Source organism: Adiantum capillus-veneris, chromosome 11, assembly GCF_014529385.1.
Source record: "Adiantum capillus-veneris isolate H3 chromosome 11, ASM1452938v2, whole genome shotgun sequence".
Taxonomy (NCBI): domain Eukaryota; kingdom Viridiplantae; phylum Streptophyta; class Polypodiopsida; order Polypodiales; family Pteridaceae; genus Adiantum; species Adiantum capillus-veneris.
Window position 1 is genome coordinate 122425991 of NC_140941.1, and position 20628 is coordinate 122446618.

The following is a 20628-nucleotide window of genomic DNA, read 5'->3' on the forward strand; positions in this document are numbered from 1 at the left end:
AATAGTGAATTGTTGCATTCTCCGAGATGTATCATGAATCCCGGCCGGGTGTTTGGATGTCCATAGTCGCTTCTACTTCAACTATTTCATCAACTTCAATCCACTATGAGCTATAGAGGGGATGTCAAAATTATGCATCTCATGTGACCGTGCCCAATTTATAAACTATTTGATAAGTTAGTCATTTTATATATTTGACATGATTTATGTGGTTTGGGTCGGGAAACTTTCTATGGGAAGTAAGCCCCTAGGACCATGCATCCATCTACTCGTAGTTAATTACCTCTCTCTCTCTCTCTCTCTCTCTCTCTCTCTCTCTCTCTCTCTCTCTCTCTCTCATGGAATCTCTCATAAAATAAGCTCCAAATTTCCAATAGTGCACTCTTGCACATTGAAAGTAAAAAGGCCAGATTTTAATTACGAACCTGGCTAACAAGCTCATCTGCCACATAGTCGAAAGTGAACGTACGAGGAGTCTGCTGTGGAGGGGAGAGAGGCTTGAAGGGGACGTTGGTGCTAGTACTGGGTGGCTGTGTTTGAAAGATAGAGAGGGAGTGTCCCGGTGGATCAACAGAGACACATTTTGTGTAGCCTAGCTGCTTTTCCCGTTCAAGAGGAGGCCTGACTCTCACGACCACGTTAACGTTCACCTCTTCAGGCACTGGCACATGCGGCCTTGTTGTCATGCTCTTTTTGGAACCACGGGTACTGGCTTTTGGTATATGGGCAACATCACAGCCTGTTCATGTGAAATGATGTGCGCAATATTGTGGGTATGTTGTGGGGCGCGTGCGCAAGCGCACGCTCAATCTCCGTCACCTAAATTTGAGATAGACAACGTATACTTGCGCCCCCTGTGTGTGTGTGTGTGTGTGTGTGTTCCTTTCCACTTCGTTGCCATGCAGTCCTCAGCTTTTGAAGAACCTATGACGGGCCATATCGTGAGCTCCCGTTCTGTGCATTTTGGAGAGGTGGCCCCGTCAGAGATGAGAGCAGCCGCTCTTTATGAAACTTGCGCCTTTTGAAAATTTAAACGACGAAGCAAACCATGACATTGTTGATGGCTGTTGATTTGAATGTGAACATGGGCGGAAATAACATGGCAAAACCTTATTGGCTGTATCATGCGTCTACGAGTGGGCGAATCAGACCAGGGTTATCCTCGCCCATCATAGGAAAGCAGCAGACATGCAAAATTCCAGGTGCGATGTAACATGCATATTGCCCAGCTCTGCACTTTTTGGCCTATCCGGTTGCCAGTGCGCGTGGCATGGACCTGAGTGTGAGGCCCCTGTCACACTGGGCCGCCTGCCCAATGAAATTTTTTTGGGTGGGCACCCATTTCGTGTCACACCGGGACATTAATATGCAGGTAGGCTCCCATTTCAACCGACGTGCGTAGGCCAGGTTGTAGACTCTCTGCGTCTCGCGCCGATGGTCAGAGCTCAAAGCCGGTGACGTGCTCTCGCAGGTTACTTTTTGAGAGATGGCCACCACTTTGGAAAGTTGGCCGGGCTGGTGAGGCCGGCCATTTGACAAAGCTTCTAGTCCCGACATCACTTTTTGGCGGACGAATAGGAGGGCACCACCTCCGCTTGGCCATGTTTTGGGTGCCCCAGTGTGACAGGGGCCTGAATCTGAAGGTATTGCTTGGCCACATTGGCCCCAAAAAAGGCCACAAATACATAGATGCTTAATGAGATTTGGAACATTCACAAGTGACTATGACCGCTTGCAAGCTAAAAATACCATCATAAGCGCAATATATGATAGTCACCAAATCATGTTTGTTGGCACATTGGTAAGCATTCGCCTTGAAAGTAGAAGGGTGTGATTTCAAGCCCCTTTTAACCCTAGATTTTCCTCCTCGCAAAATTGGACGACCCACAAATTTCCACTATGATTAGGTATTGTAGATTCCTTGTTTTGGATATTTTTTCTTCACCAAGCAAAATTTTGCAAGCCAACCTATTTTTTTTAGAGAGGTGTGGCTTTAGAAACTATCATAAAGGCAAAGATAATGTATTAGTAAACCCCATTTACAAGTTTTCAAGGTCATCACAATGCACAAATGTAGATCTTGTAATTACGTTGAATGTGTTCTAGAATTGTTTCAACGTGGCAAGAAATAAACAGCAAGATGTGATGTTAACCTTAATGGCAAATTTTCACCCATGACAAGAACAAATACTATACAGAGTTGTTGATCAATTCATGTATTACCAAGCCTAAGACCAACATTTAAAGGTATATAAAGTACAATGTTTTCATCGAATGTATGTAGTTGCCTTATTTTATTCCTCCTTAAATTGCACAAGTTGTCTTGTGTGCTTTTCTTTTGATCCAAGACTATCACTCAAGTTGTCTTTCCCTTGTATATTGGCCAACCTTGTGTAGCACCTTCGACCTTGCACAGCCACAATCAGAGAATTTGGCAATACTCTTTCAAACAAAATTAGAAAACACTTGGTCAACTTGAGAAGGACACAACCTTTATGAACATCTCTATTCTATGAACCGCTCTATTCAATCCTACGATCTTCCATCAAAGGGGATTTACCTTTTACGTTTGTATCAAGCTTTATTCTTTGCAAGACTGCAACAACCTCCCCTTTCCCATGGGCAACTAGCAATGGGCTCTAGTTCTCAAGTAGATATTACCTCCCCTACTTAAATACATTTCATTGCGCATGTCAATAGTTGATCTAGAAGGTATAAATCTTTGCGGATTCGTTAACCTTTACCTTCCTTTCTTTAATGATGTCAAACATTCTCGAAGTGTTCTGCCAGAACCTATTTTTGTTCGCTTTGCATGTGCTTGCTAACATTTTCTTTTTTACATAGATATCGTATGATGACCTCCTAAACAATTCCCTTTCAAATGTTTTGTATGTGCACTTATCCCTCTCTCACACTTAATGCTAGCATTGTCTATGACTTGCTTTAGCATGCTATAATCACATCATCAAGTACTCATATGTGGTTGCTAGTACATCATTATACTACCTTCTAACAATATCATCCTAATCCAATGAGGAAACATCTTTGTTCATCACAATCTAGATACATCCCTTGATTGTTTCAACATCATTTTTTCTAAAGGTACATTAGTTACCTTTGTGCTTATTGGTTTAGGGGCAACGTGAAGATAAAGTGTATGCCTCTTATGCTTCTTGAGGGCATGCAAGATTTCCTTGAGTTGCCACTCACTCTACATTCAACTAGTGGATTTGTCGTCAAACAAATCCCTGGCATTCCAACGTGCCCTCAACACACACTAAACCTATTGTTCGTCAACATCCAAAAGTTTGGCAACCTTCTCCTCGGTCAATCCATATGGTCCTTTGTTATCAAGGAGCTCACAACCACCACCCATGACAACAAGCCGTTTCTCGTCATGTTCATATATTAAAGACCCCCCAATAGAACAAAACCAGTGGACATTGAACAAATCCAATAAGAATGAAAAGGTGGACTCGATGATTCTACTTGTCTCTAGAGATTTTTGGCTCCCAATATGGAGTACTAAGACCTTTGAGGTGAGGAAAGCTCAGTGATTCTATGGAAGTTTGTATTTGGAATAGCTTAACTGCTTGAAGGATACAGTCAATTTAACTTTTTTAGTTGATTATGAATGCTCATTGGAAATTGTGGTTCAATTAATATTTAGATGTTTTGAAAGTGAATAATCAATTTGAAGATGTAGTGAATTAGTGTAAGTCATTATAGTACACTCATACTTCATCTACTATTGCACACTACTATGATTCAGTCGGCCAAGATCAATTCCTTTGATAACGAAATTGATGGTTCTATTACATGCTAGTAACGCATCAAACATTTTGTGATTGGTAGTCTCGTGTAAATGATTGATGCATCAAGATATTCATAGCTACCCCGTTAGTGAAAGTTTAGATTGAAAACTTGAAGAGTTTCAAATTATAGGTAGTTCTATAATTGGTAGTCTAGTGGCAATGTTGAAGTGTTTAGATTTTATATTGGTGTTTCACATTGTTTTATAAAAGAAGTGCTTCAAAGCTTGGCCGCAATTTGCAAGGATGCAAATTGAAAAGACACAAAGGAGAACTAGAGACAGGTAACTCGATGGACAAAGATCAAAGTCCAAGTTTGAAAGGAATAATTCAAATTTCTCAATAAACCTAAAAGGACATGTTCATTGTCGAGGCATGGAAGTTCATTAGAGAAGATCAGTTTGTGAGTTTTATGAGTTGTATAGTTTAATTCTATTGTACATAGACTAACTGCATCACCATGATTATATCAGATTTTCCTCTTTTCCTTGGTTTTAGTAGCTAGCTTTATATTGGTGGCTATATCTTTGATCAACACATTTCTCTAGTATTTCTTCCATTTTCCTTGAGTAGCTAGCTTTACATTGGTGGCTATATCTTTGGTCAACACTATTCTCAAGTATTTCTTCCATTTTCTTTGAGTATCCCTCTAGAATAGAAAATCCTTCCTTCTGGTCTTCAAAAACCAACAAATAAAATGCAACATGTGATCGAGTAGCATACCACAAGCCGATTCCACATGGAGGGGGGCATGATGAAAGAATAGAATAATTATTTGCACAACTTATATGTGCAAGTGTCATATTGTTATGAATATAGAAAATCTCATTGGGATATTCTCCCTAGCAATGAGTGAGGCCATTATGATATACATTAATCCACTTCTCTAAGTTGCAAGGTGGGCAATAGATCCTATTGCCCACCTTGTTTGCAAAACACTAAAGTTAAAATCCTGGCTAGATTCAAAGCTTGCCTTGAAGAAAGGCAAAATTTGACTTTCAATTTTAACCTAAAAATCAAAAAAGTTTTAAACATTTTTGGCTAGCCCTATTGTCCACCCCTCACCGCAGCTCCTCTACCCTCTTGTCATTCCTCCCTTTCCCCTCTTGAATAGGTCTTGAGTCCAAGACTTGTCATATAGATCTTTGAGGTGGCAAGGTTAGAATTGTTCCATCAAAGACGAAGTGGGGACCTCTTCTCTCTCTAAAAATGCACTCACACATGTTTGCATGTTGTAGAAGTGTGGCATTATGCAAGAAGTTTACATGGGCAAACAAATTCATGATGAGTCTCTCACTCCAAAGTGCTTGGTATTGCAACAAGGAAAACATATATGCCAATTGTCCATTTTGACAAGTTGCATGTATGCTAAATGAACAAGGCAGGGCCAAGAACTACAAGGGAGTTTTCAACAAATGCAGAGTGGAGGTTTCTCTCTACATGCAATCACAAAATCTTACATCATGAGTGCATGTGGCAGCATGCCAAATGTTGACGTGGACAAAGAAATTAATGATGGTATAGTTAGTTAGGGAATCTTGGAAAATAATCTGTCCTTGGCATCATTATGGTTTATATGTATGCCAAGTCTAGTCTCACAATACACAAGAATTGCTTAATGAGCTTCATCTCCAAGATGTCACCTCTTACAATGCATTGACTGCACAATTAAGCCCAACTCCAGAGATTATTTGTCAATGAATTTCAAAAAGAAACGTTGTCCTTGACATTGGTTTGGTGAAAGTGTGTGTCAATAATTATTGGCTCACACCAACAATAGTGGCAAGATCACAAAAGCACAAACAATTTGTAACAACTTTCATGTCTAGATGTCTTCTCTAGGTGTGCATTGGTTGCAAGATATTGTAGCAAGAAAAGTGTGTCGTGCTTTGTAGTGTGGTTGCTCCTCAGTGCAATGTGCATGAAAGATCATTCCAACATAATGAAGACACAACATAGCAATGGAAAAAACAAAGGGCACAACAAACAAACTCAAAACTCAATGGAACTCAAAGAACTCATGGAACCAATACAGACTTTGGCAGGCAACACACTCAACTCCAAGCCCAAGACTCACAGGTACAATGGGGATGTCGAGGCTCCAATGTGTAGGGAGAGTGCAGATATGCAGTGTTGGACACAAGACACAAGACTCAAGATGCTAGACCATGGAAAGTGGATGAAGCATACAACGACTAGAGCCATAGAGCAACCAACGACTAGCAAAACATCCCTGACAGTCCAGCTAAGTCTATCACCCAACTCTGGTGGTGGTGAACTAGCCATGGTGTCCACTAGACTACCACCCGTGCCACCCCGTATCTACCACATGTCATTGTCCAAGCAAGAGTCCACCCAGTGTGACCCAAGACCAATCGTAATTGCCGCTCCAATGCAATTGACATTGTAGCCCTACTATAGGTTGCCTGTCAAAAGAACACTCGTCGTCTCGGTGAGAGAACACATTGAAAACTGCTATGTAGACAAAGATAATTGAAAGGAGCGGCATATCTAGAATAAATGTGTGCGCTCCTTGCCGCACTGTCGAAGCAAGGGACTTGCCGTTACACCGTGTGCCAGCCATAGACGGCTCCAAGCACATGACTAGCTTAACTAGTAAGCTCAAAAGAGGGCAATGGTGTGTCACTCACCGCTTTATGCTCCTGCCGTGGAGGATTCCTCGCCGCGAAGAAGAAGGAGACGCCGCTACGTCGCGCTCAACCACTTCACCGCCGTCGTGCCGCCGCAATGCCCGATCGCACTCTCTCTCTCTCTCTCTCTCTCTCTCTCTCTCTCTCTCTCTCTCTCTCTCTCTCACACACACACACACACACACACACACACACACACACACATACACATACACACACACAAGGAGGTGAAGAAGAAGAAGATGGAGATGGAGATGGAGCAAGAGCACTCTTTTATTACACAAATGAGAGAATGAGTGAATTTTAGGTTTAGTTAGCTTTTATATGAGCTCACCCCATTCACACTTGGGCGCCCATGCTTAGCCAACTAATCCCTTGAATGTCCCAATTAGAGTGCGCCTCTCATCGGCGATCACTCTTACCCTTTTCCTATTGGTCCGACAAGCCTTGTACCTGACTCTACCAAATACATAATACACGTCCGTCGTAGGTGATGGGGTGTCCATGAGCCGAGAGGGTTAACATGCCCCCCTTCTTGATGTAGATTCCGTCCTCGAAAGCTATTGAGTTGAAGCTCGTTCGTCGAGGTGGAAGAACATTTGAGATGAATGTCCTTAGCCTTCTTCAGTCACTGCAAAATCAAACAACATTGGCACAGTAATTGCATTCTCATAAGTAATTAAAAAGCATATGCAATATTAGGTAGACAAATTGATTGGTAAAAGAATTTCAAACAATTTGTCAACAATGAACATTAAATTGCAATGTAATCAAATGCATAAACAGATGTAAAGTTAAAAAATTAAACAAGTCTGGGGTCGCTAATTTGACGGTCGAAAGACAATAGAGATCGAATATTAATACCATGGGTAAGCTTCTTAATTTTCTGTGGTCAATTAAGTTGTTTAATCGCGAGAGCCAAGTATTCATGTTCGAGGGCTGACTAGAGGCTATATCTAGAAGACCTTGTAGTTAAGCTACCATAAAAGGAATTTCTCATGAAATCATCGCCTGACTAATTACTTTTTCTTTGACCCACCAAAGTCTTTTCACAGTGATTCAATTTTGATGTGTGTGCTTATTTTGTATGCCTTGGGTTTTTCGCTTTTCAAGTAAAAGCGCCCATACTGGGAACCTCTAGGGCTCTAGTACCATAGGCAATACATGTAAGTGAAGTACCAAATCAAGCTGAGATTTCTCTTCCAGCTTAAGATTTTACAGTTTGGCACTTTGATTGTTTGTTTGTTCTTTTGCAGCATTTTAATTTTGTAACTCTGGGGGGTCATATAACACTGATACACCTCCCCAAGCTCATCACACTAGTAAACTCCCTTTATAATACTTAAGCTAAAGGTCAATCGGGTCAAGCCCACTAGAAAGCCCTAGTACATTTCACACAATGCTGCCTAAATCGGATTAAGAACCTAGGTAACCATTAATTATTAGGAAGGCATTCCCCATGGTATTAAGAGAAGATTTCTAACACCTAACTTGGTCAAACTAGTTTGTCGGACTGCTTGATTTTTAAACCTAGACAAGTGATTATGACAAAAAATTACATTGAATTAAATGTTTGATGCTAAACAAATGCGGTGAATATTAGGCTACCAATCACAATTAAAGCTAACAATCATAGATGCAAAAAAGATAAGGGGCAATGCTAATGGACAAGAAATACCTGTTTGTGTCGATGGTCGCGCTTGATTTGAAGAGTGAGTCGAGATAAAGATTCCATGAAGGTCCAAATCCTACCAATAGCAACACGCTCATGTACACACTAGGAAATAAAAGGAATACCTCCAGCAGGCACATTAATGGAAAAAGGTACTAACACTTATTGAACACAACAAAAAACATAAGGAACCCTAACCTAATTATTTGCACTCCCCCTAGAGAGTCAAAGGAATAGGATATTGTAGAGGTTGGGGGGAAACCCTAAGGCTAAACCCCTATCTTCGTCGTCGAGATAAACAAAGTCATCATCCATGAGACCATATATGCCATCCGTGTAGTCGTGTAAATTTTCTTCTTCATCATAGATGCCCATGTTTACAAAGAAGGTCACTAGACGCCTATAGTCATCTTGGTCAAAAGGGTAGGCTTGTGCAATGGGAGAAACGCTCTCTACTAAGTATGGATCAGACGTGGTCAAGAGACGTATCAGCCATTCTAACTCCTCAAAATTCCTCTCACATGCTAGTGTACCTATCAAATCCCATTCACATGCAAGCACTGGAAAGACCATGTGAAATATTTGTGAAAAGTAACGAGGGTACCTCTCACCCAAGGCAGGAGTGGATGACTCTAGAGTACTAGCCATATCTGTACATGCAAATAGATAATGGTTAGAGTGCAAATATTACAAGGGTCGTGTTCTTGTGCATAATTTGTTTTTATGATTTGTGTTATGGCTTTTGCTCTTTTACTTTTTTATCTTGTTTTTGTGAGTATAAGGCTTTATATATACATTCCCTAAGATTGGAGATTAAGAGGTCAGGGAGAAAGGTTGAGAGGGAAGCAAGTGAATAATGGATGTCCACAAACACTCCCCCCTTCCTTGGGTAGGTCATACCGTTTGAAATGATGTCTTCACCCTTTGAAACCAATTGTTCCAGTTGGTAATAGGTGAGGATTTTTGCCAGTAGTTTTCTATTACCCTAGGTGCCTCGTCAAGTTGCAAGGGTGGTAAGGTACTCTCCCAGGATCGAACTTGAAGTGGTTCATCAGGTGATTCTTGAACACCGGGAGGTGTGGATTCTTTTGTAGCTTCATGGAGGTCCACTACTATAGATGGAGGCTGTGTAGAAGCTTTGGATGTATTACATGAGGAGCTAGAAGCTTTATGGAACTCCCCCCTTCCTGAGCTAGGTGGAATAAATTGGTTTTGCCTTGGAGCCCAAACTAGCTCTGGACTAGGTGTGTAGCATTCTGTGATCTTTCCCTTCCCACGGTCTGCCATTGGCTTTAGCGTTACACTGTTTGACTCATATGGGTTTGTTGTCGATAGGGAAGGACCATTTTACGTTTAGGTACCCAAATTTTCTCATTTCCATCATAGTAGCCTTGGGCTTCTAATAGTTGTTTTGGAATCCATCGTGATTTGGTCTTGACTCTCCTAGGGCACACTCTTGGTTTTCCCGGGAAATTTTTTCTTGGAATGGATGGGAGGGTTGAGGTAGTTGGAAGTAAGGCCTTGGGGACCCATTGATATGTACTCTTAGGTCGTGCAGGTTGAGTACTTGCAATATTACTACTTGCTGCAACTACAAGTGTTGAAGTGCTAGCTAGGTTCATGGGTAGCCGGCAAAGACGAGTTAACCACCTTGGCTTGTGAATGTTGGCTATCCTTCAACTTTGCTAGAGTTTGCAACGTAGGTGACGTTGCTTGAATGATAGGGGTAAGAGTCGGTGGTCGCGTCGTGACACTACCAATATCCCAATCAATAGTGTATTTGGTTGCCAACATCCACGTGCGTCCCAGGTTTACGTTGCCTTCCATAGCTCCCGCGGGCATGACTAGAAACCTCTGCACTATGCTTCCATTGTCATAGACAACAGGGGTCTGAAGGACTCCAAGAATAGCAGTTTTCTTTTTATTAATGTCCTTGACTTGCATCGTACTCGGGGATAGGGTCGGTTTCCCTAATTGTCACCAAACTCCATAGGATAACAAATTGTGTTTAGCTCCCGTATCTAATAAGGCATTGTATAGTACTTTCCCATAGGGGCTATTTAGCTCAATTGGGTATCGTAGGGGTGGCTCAGATTCTAATGAGTCGTCATCTGTGTCCTCGAAAAATTCTTGCGTGATTCCCAGATTAGCCTCTCATTGGCGTCTAAGACGTTGTTGTCGTTCTCGAGCCTCAACTCTTGCTTGGATTTTTTTAAGCTCTGCTTGTTCCTTGGCAGCCTTCTTTTGATGGATGGCTTGCAACTCTTCCTGGCTTAGAGGATCATAATATCTTTTGAATTTACTCCCATTAAGGAATCCAATGGTTTCAACTCCATCTAGAGTCTCCACACGAATGGTACCTTGCGGGGTAATTTCACACACTCGATATGGCCCCTTACCAGCATATTTTAATTTCTTCTTTTCATTACGTACCCCGTACATAAGAACTTTATCACCAACCTTGATGTCTTTATCCTTTAAATGGCTATCAAACCACTTCTTTCTCCTATCCTTCTCCACTAGAGCATTTCGCACAGCTAATTGCCTTTCTTCATCTAGCCTTTCCAGGATATATAATCGCTCCACTAAGGGGTTACCATCCCAACCTTCTTGAGAAGTTACTCGAAGACTAGGAATGACAAACTCCCATGGCATAACTGCTTCTTGGCCATACACCATCTTAAACGGTGTGCAATTAATAGCAACTTTATACGCAGTACGATAAGCCCATAAAGCTGATGTAAGCTTTAGGTCCCAATCAGTGCGATGAGCCTCAACTGTCTTTGTCAAAATGGAGATGAGAGTTTTGTTGGTACTCTCAGCTTGGCCATTTGCTTGGGGATAATAGGGTGTAGACTTGTGGTGAGATATCATGAAGTTTGATGTGAGTTCTTTTATTACTTCATTTATAAAATGAGTTCCATTGTCACTCACAAGTTCAAAGGGGCATCCAAAACGTGTGATAACGTTCTCAAAGAGGAACTTAGCTGTTGTTTTTGCATCCGCCTTTCGTGTTGCTTTTGCTTCAGCCCATTTGGTTACATAGTCGGTAGCCACAATGATATATCGTGATTGCGTGTTACGTGCAGCCGGACTAATCGGTCCTACAAAGCCTAAGCCCCACTTTTCAAATGGTTGGGTTACCTTGATGGGATGTAGAGGCATCCTATCCCTTCTTTGTGGCTTGTTGAAGCGTTGGCATTCATCACATCCCTTTGCAAAAAGTGATGCATCCTTAAACAGAGTGGGCCACCAATAGCCTGACTGTAAGATCTTTCGGACAGTCAAGTTTCCTGAAAAGTGACCACCATCTACACCCATGTGTGCCTCTTGTAGAATATATAAATACTCATCCTCGCGGGCACAGCGTCTAAGAACATCATCTTTTCCTCTCTTATAGAGAGTTCCAGCCAGTAAGCAATAGGGTTCGCATTCCTTGATTAATTTTCGAGCTATATCTTTTCGCAGTTCCTTGGGTGGAAAACCATTAACTAAGAAGTTAACAATCTTTTCACTCCATTCAGGCATTGTCTCAACAATGAACAAAGGAGTATCAGGCAATTCATCATCAACCCCCGTAGGAGCTTCACCATTAGGGATACGAGATAAATGATCTGCCATGACATGTTTCCTCCCAGGCCTCACAACAACGGTGAAGTCAAACTAAAGAAAAATTAACAACCATCGTGTAATTCGACCTGTGGAACACGGCTTGTTTACCAAATATAGCAATGCTTGATGATCAACATAAAACACAAACTTGGTAGCAAGAAGGTAGTAGCGAAATTTTTTTACTGCGTAAATCATAGCTAGACCTTCGCGCTTTGTAGTATTGTAGTTCATCTCGGCATCATTTAATTGGCGACTTACAAAGCTAATAGGGTAGTCCAATTTATGTTCTCCTGGTTAAGTTAGAACACACCCAATAGCAAAATTTGATGCATCAATATGCACATGAAAAGGTACATTCCAATCGGGTGTTCGCCGGATTGGAGCACTTGTTAGGGCCTTCTTTAATAACTCATAAGATTGATGACATTCTTCCGTCCAGTGAAACTCGATAAGAAGCTTGTACAATGGACGCGCTATCTCGGCAAAGTTTAAAATAAATCTTCGATAATAACCAACATGGCCCATAAATCTTTGAACTCCTTTATAGTTCGTAGGTGGTGGCAAATCGGCAATGGCTTTAATCTTACTCTCATCTGTGGATATCCCGTTCTTGGACATTATATGCCCTAGAATGACTCCATGCTTAACCCCAAATTGGCATTTGAAAGGGTTCAATGAGATGCAATGAAATCTGCACCTTTCAAATATTTTTCGTCGATATAACAAATGCTTCTCCCAAGAAGAATAAACACAAAGGTCCTCTAGGAAAGCTTCACAAAACTCCCTTAGAAATTCTTTAAACGCAGTGTTTATTAATCGTTGGAATGTAGCAGGGGCATTTGTTAAGCCAAAAGCCATAACACGAAATACAAACACTCCAAACTTTGTGATAAAAGCAGTTTTAACTTGGTCCTCTAATGCAATTGTGATTTGATTGTAACCAGAGTACCCATCTAAAAAGCTATAAGCTTCCTTGCCCGCAACTCTTTCAAGCACATGTTCTGAATATGGCAAGGGATAATGATCTCTCCTAGTGGTTGCATTAACTTTCTTGAGGTCCACGCACACTCTTAGTTTCCCATTCTTTTTTGGCACAATGACTATTGGAGAAACCCATTCTGAGTGCTCAATAGGGTATATGAATCCACATTGGATAAGTTTTTCAATCTCCTCTTGTACAATTTTGGCGTACTTAGGATTCATTGGATAGGGTCGTTGCTGGACGGGATTAGCAGTGTTGATCATGGGAATTGTATGTTGCACCACAGAAGGTGGAACGCCCTTTATGTCATGATATGTCCAAGCAAAGATATCCTTCTATTCCTTGAGGAGCTCCTTAAGTACAGCCTCTTCAGTTTCGGTAAGGTCTTGAGCAATAAAGACTGGTTTAGACTCCTCACCTGGTTCTGCTAATTCTATCTCTTTAACTATCGCTGGACCATCATAGACTCCACTGCTCTCATTGGTAGGTATGCGTTGGGCCTTGGCATACACAACCTTTCGCTCCCCCGTGGTATAAGATTTAAAATGTTCAGGAGCCGTATGTAAGTCAGCAGGCTCTTGTCCTGACGGAGACCTTTCTTTTAGTTCTGCCTCCTTTTGTTGTTGTGCTAACTCTCGGTTTTGACGTCTTCTTATAGTTCGACTCAATTTCGGCTCTGTAACCTCCAATTGAGCGAGGCCAATGGGTCGCGGGCTGCACCACATGACACTCTGGAGATGTTCACCCCAATTGTCTACTAGCTTTCGATGAGCATCACATGCCCCTAGATAGCTAAGCCATTCTGCAGTAGATCTTTCCTTGTTTATCCTAGCTCTCACATTTGCTCGATATCGTCGTCTCTTATATGACCTTTGTTTCTTGTTAAGGTTTTGATTTTGGTAAATGTTTGAACTCGACTTGCTTGATAGGTCTTCGCTTGTATCTTCTTCACTCTCATATAAATTACCATAGATGGTCGTACTAGACCTTGAGTGTTCAGTTTCTATACTTGGCTCACTCGATGTTTTCTCAGGTTCTGAATTCATTTCTCCCTGAGATTCCGTTTCTGATGTGTATTGGCTTGAAGCCTTTGAGGAATCATCGGTTTCACTCTCAGGTAGGTGTGCCTCTTTCTTATCATCGGATGTTACATGCGCTACACCTAACATGTTTACTGGTGCAATGTGTGGTATCTCTTCCCCATCTGGTGTTACCTAGGTTGTTCCTCTAGCTCCCCATGTATCTATAGTTTCCGCTAGGTGTACCCAATCGACATTTTCTGACTCAGCCATTCCGGGTAGGATATCCATATAAGGAGAGTTCTCCCCAATATCCGTGTCTTCGTTACACGTGTAACAATACTGTAATGGAGCTGAGTGAATTGTTGTGTCTGATGGATTATCAATGATGAATTTATTTCCTAGAGGATGCGTTCGACCACTTAAAAGATCAACTCGAATGACAGAGTCTTAATACTGTAAGTAGACGTGGTTTTTGGACCAGTCATGCACCATTTTTGCTTCCCTCATGAATGGACGCCCTAAGATCATCTCAAATGACATAGGATCCTTGGAAAAATCCATAACAATGAAAGTCTGCCTTACCTTGTGTCCCAAGACCTTGATCCTGAGATCCTTAAGCATTCCAATAGGCGTAACAATAGATCCATTAGCCATTTTTACCACTACGCTTGTGGCTTCAAGGTGAGGTCGCCCCATAGACTCCCAACAACTCTTTGTCACCATGCTGACTCCCACACCACCGTCAAGGACTCCCTTTACAGTTAATCCTTTAATAGTGATTTGCAGAGTAGCATTAGATTCATCACCTTCAAAGTATTGCCCCAACTTGTTAACGGGTACTTCAATTACAGATTCATGTCCCGCTAGGTCAGATGGTGGTGCTAAATGTTCCTCATCATTCATTACCGAGTCAAGTTTGTTCATATGTGCAAACTGTGGTAATCCAGCCTGTAATTCTCCATTGAGGAAGGCTCGAAGAGCTGAGACTAGCTCGGGGTCTTTATATAGTTTGGAAATGATGGTGGTTCTAACTTCTGAAGACATGAAATCCATCAATTTGGCAACATTTAATGGCATCTTGTGGGACGTAGGACCCTGACAAGAGAATGGTGAAGATGGAATCTCCACTTCCTCAAGGGTCGGGCATTCCCTCACCAAACATTCTCTCTGGTAGGAAAGGTGTGTGTCCACTTTCAGATGTCCTACCCTCACTCTCTTCCCGAATGATACTGGGTACAGCTAACGGCCTGTAGTTCTTGTGAGGTTGAACTTCTGTGGGAAACACTGTGTCCGACATCTGGATATGTTTGGGTTCAGGTTCTAATGTTCGTTGAGTTTCTTCCACCAAACCCCGCAGTTGTTGGACTCGTTCAATTTCCACTGTTGGGTTTGGATAGGTTCCAATCTTTCTCTTGCAATCCTCATTTTTCGTCTCTCGTGGCTTATCTTGGGGGTTCGCAACTGGGTGGTTTAACTTTGAATACTCTTTTGGTGCTCGTCGTAATTCCCTCTCGTGATCCTCCTCACTGGCTTTTTCCTTTGTAGTAATAGTTTTGGTCTTCGTGGTCTCTATCAAATCTGAGTCATCCTCAGGGTCATTCATATACACGGGATCCTCTCATGTCCCTATGTTAGTCTTTGAACTAGGTTTTGAGCTAGAAGCATTAAGGGATTTCTTTCTTCGTGTTTTCTTCTTTCTCACTCGGCCAATGGATGCAGCATCTCTCTCTTCGAGGATGTAATTTTGCTTTTGGAGCATCGACCGTGTGAGTGCATTCACTAGTGTTATGTTTATAGTTGGTGGTGTCCCATCAACAATCTCTATTATGTTCAATGGTGTGATTTTCGGTGCGTTTCGATTGTTAGGACACTGTGCGATCAAATGATCTATGCCACAACGATTACAAGTGAGTATTGGCATTGCCAATGCACTCCCTTGACTTGTTTGCATTAGTGCGGCATTCTTTTGTATTCTAATGGGGCACTCAGCTACTCGATGTGGTCCAACACATTCGTAGCACTGAAGAGGTGGTCTCCTGGCAAAACTATTAATGTTTTGGCCTCTTGCTGCTAGCGCAGTAGCTTGATATACCGGTTTGATTTATCCCCAATGGTCTTCCATATAGTACATGGGACACTCCTCAAGCATGTCGACTCCATAGGTGATACTAGAGTCTATGTCTTCTTCGCAATCTACATAAGTATTAGATGACTCGCAACCTATTTGGTTCATAGGTGTAACTCTTGGATGAGGGGGTTGCGGTCCTAGCACTGGAGGTGGCAACGGTGTGGTTTGGACCACATTTTGGGTTCTAGGGACCATGTGCTGTAATGGCAACTGTTGCTCCATGGGTGGGGTAGGCATCAATGCAGGAACTCGAGGTGAGTCTGTCCAAGCTATAGGCGGTCTATTTTCCATGATGCGTTTAAGCATTAGGCAATCCTTCGCTTGATGGCCATACCTACCACACGCGTTACAAGTCCCGTTAAACTTTACTCTGAAAGTAGGGCATTCACTCGTAGTATGTGGGCCCAAGCAAATTGAGCACCATTGTTGCTCCCTTCTTGGATACATATGAGTGTTTTGTGGAGCACGATTACCCCTAAGGCTTTCTTGGATGGCCTTTGTGAGATCTGCCAAAGTCATCTCAGATATCGTTTCCTCTTTCACGATTGGCTCATGCCCTGATGCTTGCGAGCTACTTGACTTCGGCTCGGCAGACACTCTTTCTCCTGCAATCATTAAATTATCCTCCAATTGGATTGCATTCATGGTGACTGCTTCCCAAGTAGTGATACCTCTAATGACTAGGCCATTATAGATACTTTCATGTCGTAGTCCCCTAATGAATCTATTGAGCAATTGGTTGTTGTTGAATCTCTCGTTTGGATTGCATCGAGAATTCAAATTCTTTAGGCGACTAATGAAGTCTCTCACGGATTCACCTTCTTCTCGTTGGGCTTTCTGGAGCTGAGAGGCTACACCCCAAAGTACTCCCTCTCGTATGTATTCTTTTAAGAACAGTCTCCTAAGAGTAGAGTAGATCGTTTTTTCTTCTACTCTTAAGGTTCTATACCAATCTCCAGCCTTTCCGCTTAGGGTCAAACTCAAAGCCTTACACTTATGTAGCTCATTGTGCTCTTCAAAGGAATCGCACACATATTCAAAGACTTCCATATGCTTTCTAGCATCTCCGTCTCCACTGAATTTATGTGTGAGCTTAGCTACTTGAACTGCCTTGCTCCTAGGCTCTCTATCAGGTGCACTACGCATGTTTTCCGCAATAGAGCGACCGATAATTTGAACAAATGCTGCCAAATCTCCTATTTGAGCAGGTATAATGGGTGTATGTGCTCCTGGAACCACATGTGAGATGGGAGTTGGCCTTGGCCTTGGCATACGCGCGGCTCTTGGGTCCCATATTTCGTATGGTGGTGTACCAGACGGTGGTCCAAAGTTTACAGGCGTGGCCCTAGGCATAGGGGGTGCCTGATATGGCACGTTATTATTAAATGGCATGGCTCCACTTGTATAAGAGCTTGGATAATTCCATTGTGGATTGTAAGCTCTTGGAATAATCGGAGGTGTAGGAGCTACATGAGGCTGAGGTACGACAGGTGCACATGATTGATACATACATGTAGGTATAGTTGGGGGTACTGTGCTACTAGGCATTGGCGCAGTATTAACAAATGAACTCCATGGTGTACTTCTTGCCATGCTCACCACTGGGATATGCATGGTAGCCGTAGTGTCATTAAGAGAAAGATGAGCTAGATCTGGGAAGGTAAAGCTGCCACTTGTGGGCTCAGATTGTACTGAGGCTCCTGGCGAAACAACATATGGAGGATCAATGGGACTCACTGAGGGAGTCTACATTTGTGATAGGGTTGGTTGGTTGGCCTTTCCCGTATCCAAGAATCTCATTAGGTCTGTTGAAGGCATGTTGATCCCTGTGTTCTGTCTTTCTAACTCGACAATCCTATGGAGGACATCACAGACTTTCTGTTGTTGCTCATCTATGCTAGTAGCACCCGATGTGGATTGTAGAACATCTAACCAACCCACATGATAGGTGTGTCATGTGTACCGATGAGTTAAAGCTTCTGCTTGTAGGTCATACTCCCAATTTTCGTTTAGGAATATCCCATCTAGGCTCGGCGTACTAGAGGTTTTCCTTGAAGTGGAAGCATTATTGCTCCCCATAGCTTGCCCCTCCGTGACTGCTACCTTGGGAGCACTCGGTTGCTCGGCTGGCATGATTGTTATCATAGGAGCCTTTGCTTTCAGGGCTCGACTTTGTTCTAGCCTTCGTAGGTTCTCAATTTCCCTCTCCCTTGTTGCTTGCATATAGCGTTCGATCTCTTGTACTTCGGCAAGACTCCTACCATCGGGTAGTAAAACCTCAGAGGGAGATAGTCCTAAAGGATCAGGAGATGCAGTGGATGGAACATTCACATGCACACTCTCAAGAAGCATAGGGTCCATTTTAAGCATGAATGACGAATTTACTTCCCCACTCCCTTCAATTATTTTATTAACCGCATGTTCGGAGCGAGTAGCTCTACTAAGGGTCTCTTTTAAGCGGCTAAACACGCTCGACCCGGGCCGTGGGCCCATGGCATGCATGTCTGGACTTGAACTATCAGGGTTTGGTGTAGGATGCCCCTCCATGACTTCGTAGTCAGAGGAAGAATCACTAGACGCGATATGAGGATCTTGGGTCGCGCTTGGTCACTTTATGCCATGGGAATCCCTAAAACCATCAATTTCTAGTAGGGAACTAGGCCCGAATTAGAAAGTCTAAGGGTGCAAGTGGGAAGAGAAGGGCGGAGAGTGGAGGACTTGCCCCACATGCTCTCATTCCCTCTTGAGGGGGTAGGGTATATATATAAGAGTGAGTATAGTATATAACTGAGGACTGAGGACTGAGGCCTGGGCCTGGGCTTGGGCTTGGGCTTGGGCTTGGGCTTGGGCTTGGGGAAATGATTCCGATCCCGATCAAAATTTTAGTGTAGCCCCCCAGTCCCTCACGCTTAAATATTTTCGGTGACCCTTTCTTGGCCACACACACTGTCACCTACCTAACCTCCCAGTCAACAGCTCATAGACAGCTCACTACCTTATCTACTTACTAACAGTGCTGCTAACCACTAACTACTCTACTAACTAATCTGTTAACTGCTTGCTGACAGTGAGCTAACTGTCCACCTACTTCCTCTCTCACTACCTTACTGTGCAAACACTGTGTGCAGCCAAACCCTGACAGAAAACTATGTACAGACTATGTGCAAACAGAAATTGCTAACTGCCTACCTGCTTATTCATTCACTGCAAACAAGCTAACGACTACTAATTTTGCAAAGACTGTGTGCAAACAGAAAACACAACATTATGCAGACATCACAAAACTTGCAGACAACACAAAAATTAACAACTTATAGAAAAACAACTCATTCCTCTTCCTCTTCTTTCCTACTACAAACAACTCATAGGAGAAGCACAAAGTGCCTCTTGGACTTAGTGCAGGGCGATTCCCCAGCAACGGCGCCAAAAATGTGCGCTCCTTGCCGCACTGTCGAAGCAAGGGACTTGCCGTTACACCGTGTGCGAGCCATAGACGGCTCCAAGCACACAACTAGCTTAACTAGTAAGCTCAAAAGAGGGCAATGGTGTGTCACTCACCGCTTTATGCTCCTGCCGTGGAGGATTCCTCGCCGTGAAGAAGAAGGAGACGCCGCTACGTCGCGCTCAACCGCTTCACCGCCGTCGTGCCGCCGCAATGCCCGATCGCACTCTGTCTCTCTCTCGCACACACATACACACACACACAAGGAGGTGAAGAAGAAGAAGATGGAGATGGAGATGGAGCAAGAGCACTCTTCTATTGCACAAATGAGAGAATGAGTGAATTTTAGGTTTAGTTGGCTTTTATATGAGCTCACCCCATTCACACTTGGGCGCCCATGCTTAGCCAACTAATCCCTTGAATGTCCCAGTTAGAGTGCGCCTCTCATCGGCGATCACTCTTACCCTTTCCCTATTGGTCCGACAAGCCCGGTACCTGACTCTACCAAATACATAATACACGTCCGTCATAGGTGATGGGGTGTCCGTGAGCGGTGAGGGTTAACAAAATGCTTAGCCAAACATGTCAAATCATGGTGAGGAGATTGTACGGAGTGGAGAGGGGAAATACAGATTCATCATTCAGAAGTAGAAGAAGGTTTTAGTTGCCACACACATCCCGGCAATGTGGTCATCAACATGGACAACACCAATAGAAGGAAGAAGCCCGAATCTGGTGGAATAACCCAATATGTCATAGAATAGGATAGTTGGAGAAGAGGGTAGAGAGTGGTGAGGGCTAGATAGGGGCAAGTAGAGGCTAGAGGATGAGTAGGGATGAGAGGAGAGAGGTTAGGATACGGGTAGGCGAAAGAGAGATAGAGGGGATGGGTAGGGCGAGAGAAGGAGAGGGGGAGGGTAGGGGCGAAGAGGGTTGAGTAGGGTGAGAGAGAGAGAGAGAGAGAGAGGGGGGGGGTTGGGTAGGGGTAGACAGGAGAGATGGTAGGGGGTGGTTAGGGACTAGGGGAGAGAGGGACCAAATGGGATTCAACATCTAGTGGATGAAGCTTAAGTTGACGTATCCCAAGATTTGAATGAAACATGCCCTTTGTGGTCCTTGCAATCAATCTCCTAAAAATATTCCAAACAGTAGGTTCTTCAAGCTGCGCAATCATTGGTCTTGCCAGAAGTTTTACAAGCCAATCTTTTGCAAAATTACTTGACTCTTCTATCAATTTGAATGTTGTGATCTTCTCTTTTGGAACATAGGCTAAGGCAAATATGACTTACTCAACATCTGCTAGGAAG

General features: G+C 43.0%; 1 protein-coding gene across 1 annotated transcript in view; it reads right to left on the minus strand.

Moving 5' to 3' along the window:
• LOC147447937 (uncharacterized) overlaps positions 1–1245 on the minus strand; it is a 203992-nt gene extending 202747 nt beyond the window's left edge. Inside the window, exon 1 of the mRNA XM_086523707.1 lies at positions 426–1245. Coding sequence (XP_086379833.1) covers positions 426–686 — 261 coding nt within the window. The 5' untranslated portion in view covers positions 687–1245. The remainder of the gene's footprint in view (positions 1–425) is intronic.
• Positions 1246–20628: the final 19383 nt, after the last annotated feature.